Source organism: Porcisia hertigi, chromosome 30, assembly GCF_017918235.1.
Source record: "Porcisia hertigi strain C119 chromosome 30, whole genome shotgun sequence".
In the NCBI taxonomy this organism is placed as follows: Eukaryota; Euglenozoa; class Kinetoplastea; order Trypanosomatida; family Trypanosomatidae; genus Porcisia; species Porcisia hertigi.
The window spans coordinates 695,576-714,787 of NC_090589.1; the positions used below are offsets into that span (position 1 = coordinate 695,576).

Sequence of the window (19,212 nt, forward strand, 5' to 3'; positions counted from 1 at the left end):
TGAGAAGAGAAAAACAAAAGGAAAACAAAAATCGACCCTCGGTCACACAAGGCGCGCACGAAAGCAGGTTGTGCGCAGCTCGGTAGTTTGCCATCCTACGCACAGAGGAGTGGATACTCACACACACACACACACACACATACGTGTACAAGGACCAAGCTACATACCGGTTAGGAAACGTTTCAGAAGTAAAAAAAATCCCCCAGAATGGTTTGCCATCTGGCGGCCCGCGCGGTGCGGGTGATGATCGTGGGCGTGGTGCTGGCTGTAATGGCACTTGCGCCGCAGTCCGGCGCGTTCAAAGTTGCCCCCTACACGAGCGACGTCCCTGCTGCTCCGCTTTTTGGGCAGTTCTTTGCGCAGGACTTTCGGGTAGGCGTCATAACGGAGTCATTTGGCACCTTCAACGCAACACTGCGCATGCGCGGGTCACCCAACTTCCCAGAGAGAGTGCACGGTGAATTGACTCCCATCGGCGAGGCGAAGCTGAACAACCAAAGGCAGACTCCGCTCCCGCACTTCCAGCGCACCCGTGGTTTGGAGGATGATATACTCTCCGATCTCCCATTTTCTATGGCAGCCGGCACCGAAAAAATAAGCACCAAGAGAGGCGGTGATGGAAGTAGCAGTAGCAAGTCGTCCACAGGGGAGAGTGAGCGTCCGTCGCTACTCGTGGTAGACCTTCACTTGCAACACAGTGATGCAATGCAGGGTACAGCAAGTGTGTATTACTTACCGGCCGAGCTCATGGCGCTGCGCGCGCAGCGAGAGGAGATGAAGGAAGGTAGCGCACTACCGTCCGCAACCGTCGATTTCGAATTCCGCTCTGAGGCAGCGCACATGACTGGCAACCCGCTCAGTGACGTGAATGTCTTTGCGCACGTCTCGAGTGCCACCGTGTCCATGGGAGGCGAAGGAACCACGAAGCAGTCGCCCAAGGAACTCGGCGAGGAAAAAAGTCATAGCATAACACCGGCAACGAATCAGGGAGGCATCATCTTTCGCTGGATCACAGAGCACGAGTTCTCTGCACATGTGATGGTCCCGCTCGCGGACGAGGGGAGTGCCGCGACGACGCGCATGGAGCGAATTTGGGTCTACGGGTACGCAACCCCTTCAAACAACATCTTTAAACGCGAGAGGAACGAGGCGCCGTGGTACAACAAATACATGATGATTGGTTTGGGTCTCATGGGATTCCTTCTGCAGGTTGTCGCCGGCATGGCAGAGGGCAAGAAGCGTGCAAAGGAAGAGGCAGATCTCGAGGCAAAGATAAAAGCCACGGAGAAGGCCAAGTTGGAAGCACAGCTGCTGGAACAGGACAAGAACAACAGCAGCAACAATAAGAAAAGGAAGTGACGATGGCTTGGAGAAAATGATGACACCGAGAAAGCAACGCGATAAGAGGGGACAGAGGAACGACATGAGAGAGAGACAGAGTGAGCTGCAGGGATGTGGGCAACTTATACAGTTTACTTGTGTGTGTGTGTGTGTAGTGCCTCCTCCACATTTGCGTGCCCCCCCCCTCTGTGCCTGCGTCGGCCGTATTGCCTTCGTATTTCTTTTGGTATCGATTTAACGTGTAACGCTACGCACACCCACACGTAACATGACAAAAATACAGACACCGCCGCATGGGAAGCGCCAAGTTTCGAACCCCCCCCCGATCCTTTTTTTTTGTGTCTGTATGTGCGTTGTACCACCGGCTCAACAGTTTGAACACTTGGACCACCATGGGGGGCAGAATGTCAACAGCGGGACAGAAGCGGCACCGCGAAAGGGATATAGCGACGTTCACCGAAGGACCGAGAGACAGTGGTGAGATGGCTGGGGAAAAAGGGGGGCTGCTTCCAGAAAGTAAGCCAAGGGAATGTTATGTGGCAGTGTATAGAGGTTACACTGTCGAGTCTATTATGAATCCCTGGATGTGTACCTGATATATATAGAGAGAGAGAGGAGGGAGGTAAGAGTCCGGCTTACGCTCATCCAACAACGCCGCAGCATTCCTTGAAAAAATGGGCTATATTTTCTAGGCAAAACTTCACCTTTTTGCATCCCCTTCCACCTCCTCTTTACCCCCCCCCTCCCCCTTCTGCACTACACTGCTCGGCTCATGTGAAACTGGTATATTATAGTTCCTCCCGCTTGTCAAACGGGTTAGTGACTCACTGGAGGATAGAGGTGAGTAGGAAGGAAAGGAGGAGGGAGTGTGTGTGCAGGAACTGTACGCCTTTTCCCGGTCGAAGCCGTCGCACGTTACCATGAGTGGTGGCCCTCTCGCCCTTGTCGTGTACGCCGGGCAAATGGCCACATATGTGTGCGAAGGTGGCGACGTGCAGCCGACGTACCCTATACTACACCCCATCACGGAGGAGCTGCTGTTGTTGCTGCGGCAGGATCAGTCCCAGTCGCTCGTGACCGATTGGTGTACGTCCGCCTCGGCGTCAACTACAACTCACGCCTCAGGGGATCGCGCGTGGCTCCTCAAGCAAAAAGCACAGGGCATTCGCTCTTGCCTCCTTCCCCTCATGCAAGGACGTTTGGTGCTTCTGGTGGTGCCGCTCAGTAGCACTGCCTCGTACCGTGAAGCTTGGACACAGCTCTGCTTCGATGGTCATGTCCTTGCTCGGCGACTGATCATGCTGTCTGACACGGTTGCAAGCGCCTTTGCCTGCGGCATGAACAGTGGAGTTGTAATCCACGCCTCCCTCTCCACGGTGAGCATGTGCCGGGTGGAGGCAGGCTGCTCCACCCGCTACAGCAATTCACACTTGGGCAGTGTGCAGATGTTATGCGGGCCGAAGTTGTCCATGCAACTGACGGAGGAATGGTCCAAGTTGGCTCTTGTCGTGTCTACACCAAATAGCTCCACCTCCATGCGCGCCTTTGAAGTTACCAAGGGTGCCGAGCTGGATACTGCGCGTGAGGGTGGGGCGGACAAGCAGCACCCCGAGAGTCACCGCCTCATGGGACTCGTGAAGCTCACAGGCGCCGAGTACCGAGACTCGCTCATACGTACCTTCGGATTGAAGGCGTACACCGCTGTCATCATTCGGGCTCAGATGAAAGAACAAGAGCGCCAAGAGTCCAGGGCGATATCCTCGAAGGGAAAAGGCAAAGGCGGCAACCGTCAGGGTTCGCTCTCTCCTCTCGACGAGCTACGCCAGAGGTACCCGCGCGCAGTTCGGCAAGCGCCTGGACAACTGGAAAAACTGCTCGCCCGGGTTGCGCAGGGCGGTCCTACCACACCTGTCTCCGCTGCACCTCTAGAAGGCGGTGAGCCTTGCGTGCTAGCCGGGGAGGCCCTCGCTATCCCCTATGTGCGCGCTTTGTTTGAGTACGTGGTCAGAAACTGCGGAGACGATACCTGGCGCGTCGTGAAGCGCGAGCAGCGTGGGCGGAAGCGGTCTTCCACTACTCGGTGGCGCCCGCATCGCCCCCGTAGCGGCCGCTCTGATGACCAGAGAAGCTCGTCCAACGAAGCTAAGACTGAAGCGATGTGCTCAGACGCCAACAGTGACTCTGCTGAGACTTTCCGTGGCACACGGCAGCACACCTCCGACAGCAGTGGCGAAGAGGACAACGGAAGTGAGGAAGACACAGAGGAAGAGACTGAGAGCTCCTCCTCAGACTCGTCATCAGACTCGTCATCCATGGCGTCTCTGCTTGACAACAGCGATGATGATACGTGGCTTCGGTCGCAGACAACACCACTGCCATCGGCGCCGTGGTGGCTGCCGCTACTCGGCGGCTCCATTGTCAGTCGCCTCTCAGACAAGGACCTGCAGCGTGCCATAATCACTGCCGAAGAGGCGCGAGAGACCAGAGGTACGGTGATACACTGGCGGATGCTAATTTGAGTCTCCGTGTGAGAAGTGGGCCTATTCCGGTTTTCCGCGATGCATCTTTTTTTGTCTGTGTGTCAACTTATCCGTCAAAAAGCCTGGGAATGGGGAAACGCCCGCCGCTTTCTGTGTTTCCGCCCCTCCCCCCCCCCCTCCCCTCTAGAGCGGAAGGACTACGCCGTTGCTCGCCGATGTTGTCGCGACTTGAAACCTCAGCCGGCTGGGGAAGGGAAGGAGAAGCGAGAGGTGAGAAGCGGGGTCTAGCGGGTCCGGTGTTTCTTTGCGGTTGTTTTCCTTCAAGGAGTGGAAAAACTAAAACGTGTACCTCCAAGTAGGGGGAAGGGGGCGGTCGGGTCCCTGCTTTGGCGGCAAGATGTGATCGATGATGTGCATCACTACCCTCGCACTCGCGGCTGTTTTAGTAGTCGCTTCTTTTCTTTTAGTCGTTGGTAGTAGCTGCTCGTGCGGCTCCGCCCTCTCATTGCTGCGGCATACCTTCCCCCCCCCCTCCGATACCCGCCGAATCTTCTTCCTTTTCTCGTGCCACTCAACTGGCCGACGCCATGACTGCAAACTCCCACAAACCATTGGACCTTTTTTCACTCTCCCTCCCTCCCTCCATCCATCCATCTCCACTCTTCGCACGTGTGCTTTATTGTGTCGTCTTTGTGGCACATATCACCTTGCGTCGCTGCTCATTCGCTTTATGATTCTCTTTTTTTTTCGGTGTGTGCTCGGACGACTCGTCTTTTTTGCTTGTTTCACGGGACAAAACAAAAGAAAGAAAATCGAATAAAAGCAGTCAGACATTCGCACACAGCGCCTGCGCACCCGAAACCTTCCACCCACGACACTTACCTGCCCAATCGCCTGGGGATATAACGTGCACACAGAGGATAAAGCTGTCAGGCAGACAAACAAAGGGGGGAGGGGGCGGTACAAACGCAGGTAGAAGCTGAGCATATTTTGTAGGTGCATCTCCGCAGACACACACCGGGGCTCCTCCCCCACTTACACACACACACACGCACGCAAACAAACATATGTTCACACGACGCCGTGTATAAATATCACCTTTTTGACAGCGCTTTTGGCATTTGTTTTTGTTGGGGGTGGGAGTATTTTCTGCTGCTGCTGCTGCTGCTGTTGGAGTGGCAGTGGTGGTAAATTTCGTAGTGCCAATTCGACAGTGCGTGATACGACGCCTCTTTCCCATCTGCGACTCTACTTTCTCTTGCCGCTCTTCCCCACTGATAAACTTGAGTAGAAATTCTTTTACCTCTTGGATTGGAAGTGAGTGAAGCACAGTGAGAAGATTTTTTTTTGGAAAAAAAAGGGGGGCGGGAGGGGGACAAAAACCCAAACAATACCACGGACTATTCTCTATACACCATCAAAAAGGGGTGTGGGCCTATTGAACCTCGGTACTTGACGTGATTCACTGCGTGTAAGCATCGCCGCACCACCACCTCTGCTCCCCCCCTCACTACCCCACTCGTACTAGTCTAGTTTTTACGCTTCTAGCTTGCAGGGTCCTTGTGGTTGTTTGTGGTTTACCCCCTTTCTTTCTCCTCCTCCTTTTTCCCTCTTTCCCCCATTGGTGTAAGCGACTCTTTTTTTCGTGGTCTTTTTTTTTGAAGATCTTTTTTTTTCTCCGTCCCTTTTTCCCTTCCTGCTACTGCGCTGTGCTTTGATTTGCTTGTACATTAATTTTCTTTCATTTTTGTGTGAGTGTGGGGGGTTTTGTGGTTTTTTCGATTGTTCTTCGATTACTATTAGTATAGAGTAAAAGAGGGGATGGTGGAGGTGGTGGCGGACACTCAAAAGACCCGTTCCTGAGTCCCCGATCTCTGGCTCTCTCTCTCTCTCTCTTGGCCACCTCTGTGCGGGTGTGTCTATATAATCTAATATATATATATATATATATATATAGATTGAGCTCTCTATCCATTGTCAAACAAAAAAACAAAAAGTTCATTTTTACTGTTAAATATTCTTCGTTTACTGGGGCCACATTCCCACCCCTTCCCTTTTTTTCATTTTTTTCCACTCTCCATTTTCTGCTCATCCTTTTTTTTTCGACTGTTCCATCCACTTCTGCACAGCGTCGGTTGATCTGCTTCTCTCGCTCTGCCCCTCCTCTTGTCGTGTTGACAGTTTTTCCAGGATTCCCTACGCGCAAATCTTTTAATAATCGTTCCCCGCTTTTTTTTCTGTTGGTTTATTTGAGTCTTTTCAGTTGTGGTTGCCCTCATCACATAATCGTTTGTGATCACCACCACCATCCCGGTCTCCTCCTCCTTTCCTTCCATTCCCTTCCCCTCCTCTCCTGTTTGCGTGCGTCCGTGGTGTTAACCTGTGACCCTTTGTGTAGCGGTTTGACGGGGCGTGCGTGGGTGCCGGATTTTTCGCGTTTTCTTTGATCTTTATTATTGTTATACATAGATTCACTCACTGCTCAAAGTGCTCGTGAGACCACCAACTGCATGATAACACACACGTTGCTCGCCTGAAAAAAAAAAACGATATTGCGAGAGTTAGGGTGCACAAAGTTATACAGCAAGCATCCCCCTTTTATTTTCATATCTTTCTCTACTCATACATATCAGTAGTAGTAGTAGCAATAAATCCCAAAGTTGTGGCCTGCTGCTTTGAAAACCCGAGGCCCCTACAAGTAACACTGTACCCACCACACAGCTTCTCTATCTGCATTCCTGTGAAGATTCTTCAATACATTTTTGCCCCTCCCCCTTTTTTGTTCCTGTCGGTACGCAAGCTGTCAGAGGGAAACAGGGGGGGAGGCCAACTATATATATATATGTGTATGTATGTATATTGAGCGGTGAGCCGTAAAGTACGCACAGCGGAACTGAAACGTTTGTCGTGATCATCGGCGCCCACCACCAGACAAAAAGATAAAAGAAGAAGCACAGCCGATTTAAACAAAGGACAGCAGAACATCGACACAGAAGTGGCCTCTGCGGTGAGCGAGGTCTCGTAAGTGAACCAAAAGTGTACATCAAAAATATATGTACATATTGTACATCAAGAAGTTGCGGCTTTCCCCCACCCCCCTCCCTCCCTCCCCTCTTTTATCCTTCTGTCGATTAGTCCCCATTTCCGTTGGCATCTGTCTGCCTGTCCGTCTCTCTCCTTTTCTTCTATACTGTTCATTGTGAGCGCTCGAATAATCCCCCCCCACCCTTTTTTTTGTTGTTGGCATTTTCTCATCTCAAAAATTTGATTTTCAGAGATTTTTTTTTCATGTTTGGTTCTTTTCGCTCCCTCCTTCTCTCCCTTCACATCGCCGCGCCTCTTGTCTCCGCCTCTCGCTGTGTGTGGATTGACGCTGGCTTTCTTGAAGTGACACTATTTCCGACCAGTGGGGTTAGGTATACACAAGCTGAAAGACTAAAGTGGAGCTTCCTCTGTTTTTTTTTTGCGTGTGCTCGGTCTCTCTACGTGTGTGTGTGTGTTTGTGTATGTGTGGAGTAGGAGCTAAAGTGTTGTTGGAGCCTGTAGTCTGTGTCGCCATCGTGTTGCCCCTTACCCCTTCCAAAGGAGAGCCGACGCGTCACCTCGCCGCCACCAGGCACGCACACGACAGCACCCCAACCTGTTACCTGAGAATAATATACACATATATATAAATATATACTATTTCTGTTGTGTGTCTCCCTCCACTTTTTCGCTGTTGTGTTACTCAGCGCAGTTTCCACCGAAAGGCGCTCCCCCCCCTATCCCTCCCTCCACTCTCGTTGTGAACTTTATTGTTGTTTCTCTCTCTGATTTTTTTTCCGTTTGTGTGTGTGTTACCCCTCAAGCCTCCAGGAGAACAGAGACGTAAGCGGTCCGTGTTGCCGCCAACGTAAAAACGAAAGGCCAACTCCCCAAAACGTCAGCAGTACACAATCTGGAAAGCAAAGGGCAAGTGAAAAACTGCTCACACAGCGACGATAGATCTCTTTTTTTTTCCCACCTTCTCTTGCTCTTCCGGCCTTGGTCAGCGCACGTTGGCGCCCACCAAAAGAGGGGGAGGAGAGACTGATTTTTGAACTCTCCTTTACTTTTTGTTCGCCCTTCCCACCCCACCTCCGCCCCGGTTGCGAGACCTCATTTTTATTAGTATTATTATTTTTTTTTTTGGGGGGGGGAGAGGAATCAGTGGAAAAAAAACAAAAAAGAGAAACGGAGAAGCGGCTGTCAAGCCAATTCTCTCCGTTGTGTGCATATCGCGTACTTCGCGTTTTTTTTTTTCGTTTTCTTCTCGAGGAGTTTTCAGTAATTTTTCACCCCCTGTTTTTATATTTATATATATACCACCGCTTGCTCTGTTTTCTGTGTGCAGCTACCATGAACGCCAAGTCCATCGAGCTTCGAGTTGTGCCGGTTCCCGTGCAGATCTATTACCTTCTGGGCGCAGCTATCGTCAGCCTCACCTTGGCAGGATGTGGTTTCGCTCTGTGGGTACAGTCGCCATACGTTGTGGGAGGTGGAACAACATTGTGGGAATACACTCCATCTGGCCTTGTTGGCATGTTATTGCTGACCTCTTTCACCGCATCTACAGTGGCACTCTTCTACGAGGCGTCACAGCTTTTTGTGCGACACACCCAAGAGCCAACGTACGGGATGTCAAGGGTGGGTCACCGCACGCGGTCCCTCGCGATTGTCCTTCAGGCACTGCTCAGCGTCTGCTACGCGGTGGTTGGCTGTGTTGCGATGGCAAAGTGGGGTACGCTCTCGATGCGCTGTGGCGTTCTTTTCTGCCTTGACGTCCTCGAGTATCCGGCGGTGAAGATGCCGCGAGGTGTGGTCTTCAACTCGTTGCTCAGCATGATGCTTTTCTTCACACTCGTTCCTCTGGCGCTCGTGATGTGGTGCCGCATCTTCACTCTTCTGTGTAAGGAGCGCCAGAGGACTGCCAGCTTCATCTCCCTGAGGAAGGCGAAGCCGCCTGTCTTGCAGATGTTTCACCCCCCGCGGTGGTGGTGGAGAGTCATCGGCATCCTCGGGCTTTGTTTCTCTATCTTTTTTTTTGCAGTGCTCACCTCCTGGCTACCAAACGACCCACGCAAGTTTTTGCCAAATGCGCTAGCCGCCTACGCTGCCCTCGGCATAAGTCGCGTCGCCCGCAGCGATACGATGACAGTGCCGGAGCTGCCAAACGCGTGGATGCGTACCGGTTGGATTAGGCTGTCCCCGAGTCTGACACTGAAGTTTTACCCCAGCACTGTTCTCTTCTACGGATACCTTCTTTCTGTCTCCATCACGCTCTTCGTGGTGAGTCTGACGCGGAGGGCCTCGTACTGGTCTGCACGCCGGTTGCCCGGCCGATTGGGTGCCTTCACAGTTGCCGAAGCGCTCCTCATCGGAGTGACGGTGCTGATGTCGACCCTCTTCCTCATCTACTGGCTGCATGACCACAACTACCGGGTCCTGTGGCGTGGCGAACCCATGACAGGGAGCCCCATGCTGGCTGCGGAGAACTGGAGTCGATCATTGGGCCAGCTGGCTGTCCTTTTCCTCTCCATCCTGCTTCTGCCAATGAGTCGGCGATCCATCGTGGTGAACGTGCTTGGCGTGTCGCGCGACGGACTGCTGTGGTTTCACCGCGCGGTCGGCTACGCGATGCTGGCGGCTACGGTAGGCCACATTGTGGCATCCTATGTGTCGTACGCACACTACGGCCAGCTGCTCCACAACCTCACATTCTTGCCCATGATTATCGGGGTCTCCGTAACACGCGGCAACTTCACAGTTGCAATCGTCTCATGGCCAACCTGGATCCTACTCATCGCCATGGGTCTCCTTGCGCTCAATGTCGTGCGCCGCTACTGCTACGAGCTGTTCTACTACGCGCACCTATTTGCCGCCTACGCCTCTCTCCCCGTAATCCTCTTCCACGCCTCTGCTGGCTGGATGTACTTGCTCCCCGGCATGACGGTGCTCCTGGCTGATCAGCTGGTGCGCCTGTGGCAGCGGTCCGCGGTGGTGCGCGTTGTGCATGCGCGCGTGATTGGTGAGGACACGACGGAGCTGGCCTTCTCTGTGCCTGGGCGGTGGGACATGCGGCGCGTGCACCCGGGGCAGTACGTGCTGGTGTGCGTGCCGGAGCTGACGGCGCTGCAGTGGCACCCCTTCACGCTGACCAACGTCGTGGACAAGGAGTCTGTTGCCGTGGAGGGCTCGAAGGTGAGCGCGACAGGGACCGTGTTCTACGTGCACGTGAAGTCGATGGGGCCGAGGACGTGGACAGGACGGCTGTACGACCTGGTGCGCACCGGCCAGGTGTTCAGCATGGCGGTGGAGGGGCCGTGCGGGACGCCGGTGGACTACAGCCACTATGACAACATTGTTCTGGTTGCCGGCGGCATCGGGGCCACACCATGCATCTCCATATTCGGCTCGCTGCTTCGGCAGCACGAAGCCGCGGGGAACAGTCGTGCGTGCCCACGTGTGGACTTTATCTGGTCGACCCGCTCTGCTCACCATGTGCAGGCGGTGGCGGACATGCTGCAGCTGCCGGTGCGATGCGGCGACGTTGTTCACCCACCTGTCGCGAACAGCGAGTCGACGGCGTTGATGAACAAAGTGCCGCCTCCTCACCTCTCTGCGAGTGACAAGGAATTCACAGAGCAAATGAGCTTCAATGTCTACCTGACGGGAGACAACGTGTCGCGGCACTTTTTTTGTGCATCGGACTCGCAGGGGTCAAACCCGTATGGTGATTTGAATGGCTCTGCGAAGCTGGATGGCGGTCTGCAAGAAGTTGTGAGGAGCGGCGCCGGCTCGAAGTACTGTAACTGCGCTACATTGTCACAGGAACAGGCAACAGCAAGCACAACGCAGAAGAACGAGCACATCCGGCCGTGGTCTAGAGAAAAGTCCCACGTGGGTTCACTGACGCCCCCTCTCGACACGGTCTGCAACGATATGCCGCGGTCACCGCCCACGCCGCTGAGAGTGGGTCCGCACGATTCTCAGGGCCAAGCACGCGACTACGAGAGGAAGACGAAGAAGGAGGGAGGCAATGATAAACTCTTTGCGGATTTGTGTGTGCCTGTAAAACTTCTCGACACAAAAGTGAACCAGATGGATCGCGGCAAGAGAGGCGTACTCGGAGGTGCAGTATTGGAAGTCCACGCTGGCCGCCCAGATGTGGCGCGCCTCATCACCGACAAACTGGAGAGCTCGGAGGCAGTGCTGGACGGCACGTACCAAGATAAGACGCGCACACTTGTGTTTGTGTGCGGGCCGGAGAAGCTTGCGGGCCAGGTGGTTGCCGTTGGCGCGAAGCTTGGGGTCACCGTCCATACAGAAGTGTTCCTGTTCTAGATCTGATTATCAATCCTTTGAATAAGGCGGTCGTAGGACTGAGAGGTGGTGATCCAGATTTATTCGACTGTGTGGGGGGCCATCTTGCTTGATTTGTGTTTTCCCATAGTTCAAGTTGTGGCGGTGGCATGCCTGCCAACACAACACACACCCACCACAACACCAGCACCTCCCTCTTCACATCCTCCTCTCCCCCCCCACCACGCCCTGTCGTTTCCACCACCGCCTTCGCCATCTTTCAGTGAATCAAGAAATGTATTACAATCGTGGATGTGAGGGAGAGGCTTGGAGGGGGAGCAAAGGTTAAGGACGTGTGTGTGTGTGTGTGTGTGTGTCGAGGACGGCGAGGGCGGCGGCGGCACTACGGGTAGTCCGACTGACATCATAATCGGGTGCGGCTTCTCATTGTGTCTTTCGGGCTCGGGTTGAAGCATAACAATGAAAATGTGAGCGAGAGAGAGCCACATGCAATGACAATACCAGCACCGGAACTGTTGAAGTAACGAGCGGCAAAAACACCAAAAAAAAAGGGCACCAATCGACCCCGTGATTGCACAACGACGGGCTCCCACACGTCTTTTAGGTCGTGGGTCAGGAAAGCTTTTCTGTATGAACGTTTTTTTTTCTCCAGCCGAGTTGCACAAGCGCTAGTGAAAACAGACGTCTACAAAATCACCTTTTTCTCCCTGAGTGTGGTGGCGCACTACACAAGCAGTAAACCCTCCCGCCCCACTAACCCCGTCGCGTTTTCGCAGCTACCAAAGTGGTCTCTCGTATCAGTGCGTTTGGGTGGACACGCTTTTTTTTTGGGGGGGGGGGAGGGGGGGGGGAGGGGGCACTTGCGGCGATGGTCTGCGCTCGTTATTCCCCTATTGTCTTTGCGTGGCTCCATCTATTCTCCCACGGCTCTGCGCGCGCGCTCTCGCTCTCTGCGTCGCTTGAATAACCCTTTACCAAAAACACAGATAAGCCGTCAGACTTCACCAAGCTTGTGCGCTACATGACCAATGCCACTTGTAGGGGGAACGTCCAGCTGCCTCCATTCCTGCTTTCTCCCTTGCGCTCCACGTCTCTGCCGGTGAGGCGATACCAGAAGTAAGTCCCCCTCCTTTGTTCGGGGGAGGATGGGGGCAGCGTGTAGACTATAAAGCACTGGCCATCGACGAAAGGATCGTCGTTTCTTTGGATTAGGACAGAGGTGTGAACTGCAGTCTTAGAAGGCCACAACACCCCTGCCCCTCCCCTCTCCCTCTCCTCTCTTTTTTCCCCTCCCCACCCATCCGACACAGGAGTGGGTCAATGTAGGAAACAATTTTCAGAGAACGTGAACCGCGAAATATGAAAGCCCACCGAACACGAAGCGGTCACGGACACGTTCATGGATACCACCCGCCAAGCTCATTGAATTCTCCTCAAACCATGTGTCAGGTGCTGATGCTGGGTCGCCCCGCTGCTCTTCGCAATTAGACCTAACGAATGGCAGCCACACCCTGGTGTCCCTGATCCCCCTGTCCACCTCTCAACACCCGTTGCGTGGAAGGAGAACGCATTGCTGGCCTCATGGACCACAGCCCCCCTCCTCCACCCTCCCCAATCCCCTCCCTCCCTCCCTCTCCGGACAAAGGCGAGACGACTTCGGTCGGTAAACCCGTTGCCAGACGAGACCGCCCTTCCTTCACGGTAATTCCAAATCAAACTCAGCATGTCCCTCGTACTACAGGCCTAGCCGCAGAGGAGGGGGGGGGGGCGGGCGCGGCGGAGAGAGCACGAGACCGATGAGGGGGGCCACAAATTTAGCGCACGGACGGATGGAGCACCGCATTCACGGACTCGACGACCTCTCCATGGAGCCGAGCAGCCCCAGCGGTCCAACTCACCCACGTTCAAGTCCAAATACGCTACAGTATGCGGTGAGCCGAAGTAAACCAGCCATTGTGTACAGATGAGACGAGACCCCGCCCACTACCGAGGAGTCACCCGAGGGGGCATGCGAGGGCACCTAAAGCTTTTGCGCTGACCAGGATGAAAACGAGGACCGATCATCCCCATCACGTGCAAGTACTCACAGTGTGTATCCGTACCAGTGGTCTCTGCAACCCCCCGCAGACACGTCAGCCAGGAGCAGTGGGGCGAGGAAAGGTCAAAAGCGCAAGATAGAGGGCTGTAGAGGGGGGGGGAGGGGGGGACTCACGACGACAGCTGCGCCTCAGCGAACCACACCCCACCCCACCCGGCTAAAGTGCAGGGAGGCGCTGAACCATTATGGACAATTTACTCGTGCGAGAGGGGTGGGGGCAAGGGGGAAATGGTCGAGTACGCCTGAGAGCGGAGTCGCTAGACGATGGATGCGACCAGCAAGGAGAGTGGAGGCTCTCTCTTTTCCCTTTGCTACTACGCAACGCCTCGGTAAGAGGCGCCAAAATAAAACACGACAGCGAAACGGAGACCCTAGTGAGGTTAGTGGTCTCAAAGGGGGGGGGGCGGGGGAGACCTTGAGTGGAAAAGGAGCGCTCGATTATGCCTAGTGTGTTGCATACGTGGAGGACGGAAAGGGGAAGCCCTCGTGGTGTCGGACAAAGTTGTGTGACTTCTCTGGCTTTTTCACTCTTCGGATTGTGTGTGCAATGTGTGTGTGTGTGTGCGTTCTTGTGTCACCGTAATATGACCATCCCTCTTTTTGTGGGCTTCTTTTCACGTGGGCAGAGAGACAAGGATGATGATGAGTCCGAAACGTTGTTGGTACTTTGTTGCCCAGCCTCCCCCCCCCAGCTCATTCTCCCACTTGTTCACTAGATGTCTTCCAGGTGCGCCTAGACCACAGACTGCCACCGCCGTAGCCTCGTCCCTCTCCTCTTTTTTTTTGCTCGTTACCTCTCGGTGTGTTTTGTACGACTTTCTAGGGAATCAGGTATACCTGACATCTCGAACTCCCCTCCCCACCCTTCTCGTCGTTGATGGAGTGAGGAAGAGGGGAGAACGAGTTACACACTGTTATTTTTTTTCGCCTTTCTTCTGTATCCCGTAAATCTTTATTCCATAACTGCAATCTTTGTGCCACCTGGTCTATGGGTTTTTGTTGTTTCCTTCGTCTCGCTCCACAGCATGCAATGCCTGCCTATATTGGATTCGATTCCCGGATAATGGTGGGGAGTGAGTGGGTGATCGACATTGATGCACACGAGGTGTACTCGGTTGCTTGTTGTTATTTTCTTGTCTATCTACCAGTATTCCCCTAGCATGCTTGGGCACTTGATCTCAAGTTGCGCCCGCCCCTTTCTCCAGATGTTTTTTTTTCGTGCACGCTCATGTACTCGAAACATCCCGCGCCACACACACCGCATCGAGTACACCGATTCACTACAAAGAAAGCAAAGAAAAATAAAAATATCAGGAAACCATAAAAAAACTCCATGGGGGGTGTTCAACGTCTCCCCATCTCCCCATACGTCTCCGTTCACATGAGGGAATTTTTTTTTTTGGGGGGGGGGCTCCAGCAAATGAGAGGCTAGTGCCAATGCACCACGGGGGAAGGTTATTGCGATCCACACCCTCACATCAGCTTTAGAGGCATCCGCGACCTCAAGGGGAGAAGAGATACGCTCATCTATGCCCAGTGGGGTCACTCTCTGAGTAACCACACGAGAAGAGATGAGGCTGAACGAGTACGATGAACTCACGATGGCCTGTTCGCTCTCAGTCCCAACGCCATGTTGTCAGCCGCAGTACAACGTTTTTTTTTACCTCATGCGGTTTTCACTCTCGTTCATCTTCATATATCTCCCGCTGTGCAGTGTTACGTGCACGCGTCCACATCAAAACATACACGCGCATCAAGTTGGAAGGCTTCCCCAACACATCTTTCACGCTTTTTTTCTTTTGGTTTCCCCAGGCACCACGGAGAGGCAGCATCTCTTCCTCAAAAGAAAAAACATTCACATACTTACACAAGAGAACGACACACACTCACACGGGGCATCTCCAGCCGTTTTTTTTTTTACCGGGAAGTACGCGATCGAGGAAGAGCCTGTGTAAGGGGTCAGATCTCTTCAGGTCCTTTGTGGGTACTCACTTCTCTGTTCATCTCTGTGCATTCTTTGATAATCGCACGCCTTCTGCTCGGTTCCCCCCCCCCCCTCCCCATCAACCTTTCCTTTGACTACCTCAACTTTGCCTGAGACCTGTGCTTTTTTCCTGTTTCTTGAGTCCATCCCCCCATTTCTCTTCAGCACCGTCACGTGTGACTCCTTTTCTTTATCTTTTTTTTTTGTGGGCTCGCCGCGTTTTTCTGTCTCTGGTGTAGTGTGTTTATGTGTCTGTGTCCCATGCGCTGACCATTCCTTTCCCAGAGCGGTGATAGTTGTTAAAAAAAAAAAACAATCAAATCAATACCGATCGACATAGGGCTGCATACATCCACAGAGATATATGAGTACATACACCTTGCCTTTTTTGTCCCGTACGCTTCCCTCTGATCATTTTTTCTCAACTGTTTATTTCTTGCCGTCTTTTTGGGGGGGGGGGCTAACTTTTTTTTTTTCAACGGCTCAACATTATTTCTGGACTTTTCTTGCGTTTGCCCCTTCCACTCCCTCTTCCCCTCCCCTCCCTCTTCCCCTCCCCTCCCCCCCTCCCTCCCTCCGTGAACGTGTTTAAATATTGATGTGTGTTCGCACTTGGTATTCACGTATACACACTTCTGCAACGACACGCACACACACACACATGCAAGAAAGCTCAAGTTTGGATTGTTTTCGATTTTCTTTGCTGTTGCTTGTAGGCTGAACATATTCGCACATTATCCACTGTGTGTATCACACTAGCTGCCCACTGCCTCTGTTTGTGTGCACATGTCATATATATATAAATATATACTGCGCACCCTACGAGCCTTTTCCCCATTTTCGCCCCTCTCCCCCGCCCCGTTCTTTATTTGTGTCCTTTGGCTGATTTGCAGCGATGGCGACTAATGTGGTGAGGATACGGCTGATGCCTATCCAGATGCAGCTGCGCTACCTGCTAGGGAGCGGTGCGATGTGCCTGGTTCTGGCATCTGTCGGGCTGTACTTGTGGGAGAAGACACCACTCAATACAGATACACAGCCGTCCCTTGAACGCTCCTACGGATACACTGGCAGTGGCGTCGTTGGCATTATTCTTTTGGCCTCCTGCGCCACCCTTGCGGTCGTCGTCTTGTACGAAAGCTCGCAGCTTTTCGTTCGATACGCATACCTGCCGCATCACAGCCACGCCAACGCTCTCCAACTGCTGAAGTGGGCAATCAGTCTTCAGGTGCTGCTCGGGGCGCTGTTTGTAACACTCTCGTCGGTGCTCCTTTTCACATGGGGGAGCGACACCATGCGCTGTGGTATCATATTTTGTCTCGGCGTGCCAAACTATCCAAATTTCGCCCCAACTCGAGGTGCGAGCTTCAACTTTTTGATTGCATTTATGTTTTTTTTCTCACTGATACCGATGACCGGTGTTATGTGGTACCGTCTATATACAATGTGGGTGCTGCATACGGCAGTCGAGACTATCCGGCAGGCGCCTGGTCATACATCACTACCACCGTGTCGGGGTTGGACTGGCTATGGGGACAACGACGCCGTAACTCTTCTCGACGGCAGCACTCCCCCACTGACCAGCCTACCCTCCACTGCTCCGCAGCCACTACTGCAATGCCCAACAACAGCGAATCCAATGGCAAAGCCAGCCAGCATGCAGCCATATCACGACGTAGCATGTAGGAAAAAGTTGTTTGGAATTCTTGTTGTGTGCGTTTGCATATTGTACTGCGGTATTCTCACATTTTGGTTGCCCAATGACCCTCGTCGATTTCACCCAGCAAACATTGCACGCTACGCCAATCTCAGCATTCGGCAAGACATCTCAACTCAAAATGAAGTGGTGCCCGAGATGCCTGACGCGTGGTTCCGCACTGGCCAAATCCGCGTCTCCGATGACCTGACGTTGAAGCTGTTCCCCGGCAACATATTTTTCTATACGTACCTACTGGCAACGGCGGTCATTGTGTTTGTGCTGCGGCAGACGCAGACGGGCCGCTACTGGGTCCAGCGCCGTATCCCTCTGTGCGCGTGCTTCACGTATGGGGAGGCCGCCTTCGTCGCCGCTACAACGGTGCTCGCAGTCATGTTCTTCATCTACTGGCTGCATGACCACAACTACAAGAATGCGTGGAGTGTGGCTGCAAAGCCCACTGAGCATATCGAGCCGGCGGAACGCTGGGGTCGCGGACTGGGCCAGCTGGCCATTCTGTTTCTCTCGTTGCTTTTGCTGCCGGTGGGCCGTCAGTCGGTGGTGGTAAGCGTGCTTGGCGTGTCGCGCGATGGACTGCTGTGGTTTCACCGCGCGGTCGGCTACGCAATGCTGGCGGCTACGGTAGGCCACATTGTAGCATTCTACGTGTCGTTCTATCAGCACGGACTGCTGCTGCACAACCTTCTCTACCTCCCCATCACGGTTGGTCAGTCAAACGTTGTGAATGATTTCACAATTTTGGTGGCGACGTGGACGACGTGGTTCCTGTTGATTGCCATGGGCATCTTTGCCTTGAACACCGTGAGGCGCCGCTACTACGAGCTGTTCTACTACACGCACCTGGCCGCGACGTACATGACGCTGCCCGTCATGGTCTTCCACGCCTCTGCGGGCTGGATGTACTTGCTCCCCGGCATCACGGTGTTCCTGGCGGACCAGCTGGTGCGGCTGTGGCAGCGGTCCGCGGTGGTGCGCGTTGTGCATGCGCGCGTGATTGGTGAGGACACGACGGAGCTGGCCTTCTCTGTGCCTGGGCGGTGGGACATGCGGCGCGTGCACCCGGGGCAGTACGTGCTGGTGTGCGTGCCGGAGCTGACGGCGCTGCAGTGGCACCCCTTCACGCTGACCAACGTCGTGGACAAGGAGTCTGTTGCCGTGGAGGGCTCGAAGGTGAGCGCGACAGGGACCGTGTTCTACGTGCACGTGAAGTCGATGGGGCCGAGGACGTGGACAGGGCGGCTGTACGACCTGGTGCGCACCGGCCAGGTGTTCAGCATGGCGGTGGAGGGACCGTGCGGGACGCCGGTGGACTACAGCCACTATGACAACATTGTTCTGGTTGCCGGCGGCATCGGGGCCACACCATGCATCTCCATCTTCGGCTCGCTGCTTCGGCAGCACGAAGCAGCGGGGAATAGCGGCGGGAAGTGCGTGCCGAGCACACGGCTGGTGTGGTGTACACGGTCGATAGCGCTGGTAGGTGCTGTAGCGGACATGCTGCAGCTGCCGGCAGTGTACCGCACACTGGTTGGCAGAACGGAGGTGTGCACAGAGGTGAATCGCAGTGTAGTGCCCCACAGGGTGGTGATGGTGGGCGCTGCACCGCAACAGGCGGACGGAGCGTTGAGCTGCGATATCTATGTGACGCGCCCTGGCGAAATGCAGCGTCTGGCAGAAGCTGAGCAGCACCATGTGACGTCCTTGGAGTCCGGTGGAGGTTCTGCCACCGAGACCGACGCCACTGTCCCGCGCGAGGGGAGCTTCTCAGATACCATGGCGGAGAGAATCTCCGTGTCACCCCCGACGAGGGAAAACCGTGCAGCGTGCGTGCGCATGCACGAGGGCCGGCCAGACATTGCCAGGGAAATTCGGGGGGCTCTAACCGATCCGATAACGGGCTGTGTAAAAGGGGACGTGAAGCGCAACCTGGTGATTGCGTGTGGTCCGGCGGGCCTGATAGAGGACGCTGTGAAGGTGGCAGCTGAGCTTGGTGTAGTTGTGCATACAGAGGAGTTTCTGTGGTGAGTATAATGCTCGAGCACTGGCATCGATACGCGTTGTTGTGTAGGAGCCTCAGCAACGCTGATCACGGTATAGCAGCACGTCATTAGAAGTGCTCTCAAAACTTGATTTTTTTTTTGCAAGTCCGACTCCATCTTATTGGACCACCTAAACTCCGCTGAATGGATTTCGTTTTTTTTTTCCAAAAGAGTTCAGTACATGTGTGCCCGTAAAGTGAGCGCTTCCATCT

At 54.0% G+C, this 19,212-nt stretch overlaps 2 protein-coding genes across 2 annotated transcripts; both read left to right on the forward strand.

Moving 5' to 3' along the window:
• Positions 1 to 207: 207 nt before the first annotated feature.
• JKF63_02946 (uncharacterized protein) lies at positions 208 to 1,359 on the forward strand (the record flags this gene model as incomplete). The annotated part of the gene is made up of 1 exon (XM_067898970.1): positions 208 to 1,359. One exon carries the CDS (start codon positions 208 to 210, stop codon positions 1,357 to 1,359), a length of 1,152 nt encoding a protein of 383 aa, XP_067755414.1.
• Positions 1,360 to 2,261: 902 nt separating this feature from the next.
• On the forward strand, positions 2,262 to 3,860 carry JKF63_02947 (uncharacterized protein; the record flags this gene model as incomplete). Its single annotated transcript, XM_067898971.1, has 1 exon — positions 2,262 to 3,860. One exon carries the CDS (start codon positions 2,262 to 2,264, stop codon positions 3,858 to 3,860), a length of 1,599 nt encoding a protein of 532 aa, XP_067755415.1.
• Between the last annotated feature and the right edge of the window lie 15,352 nt (positions 3,861 to 19,212).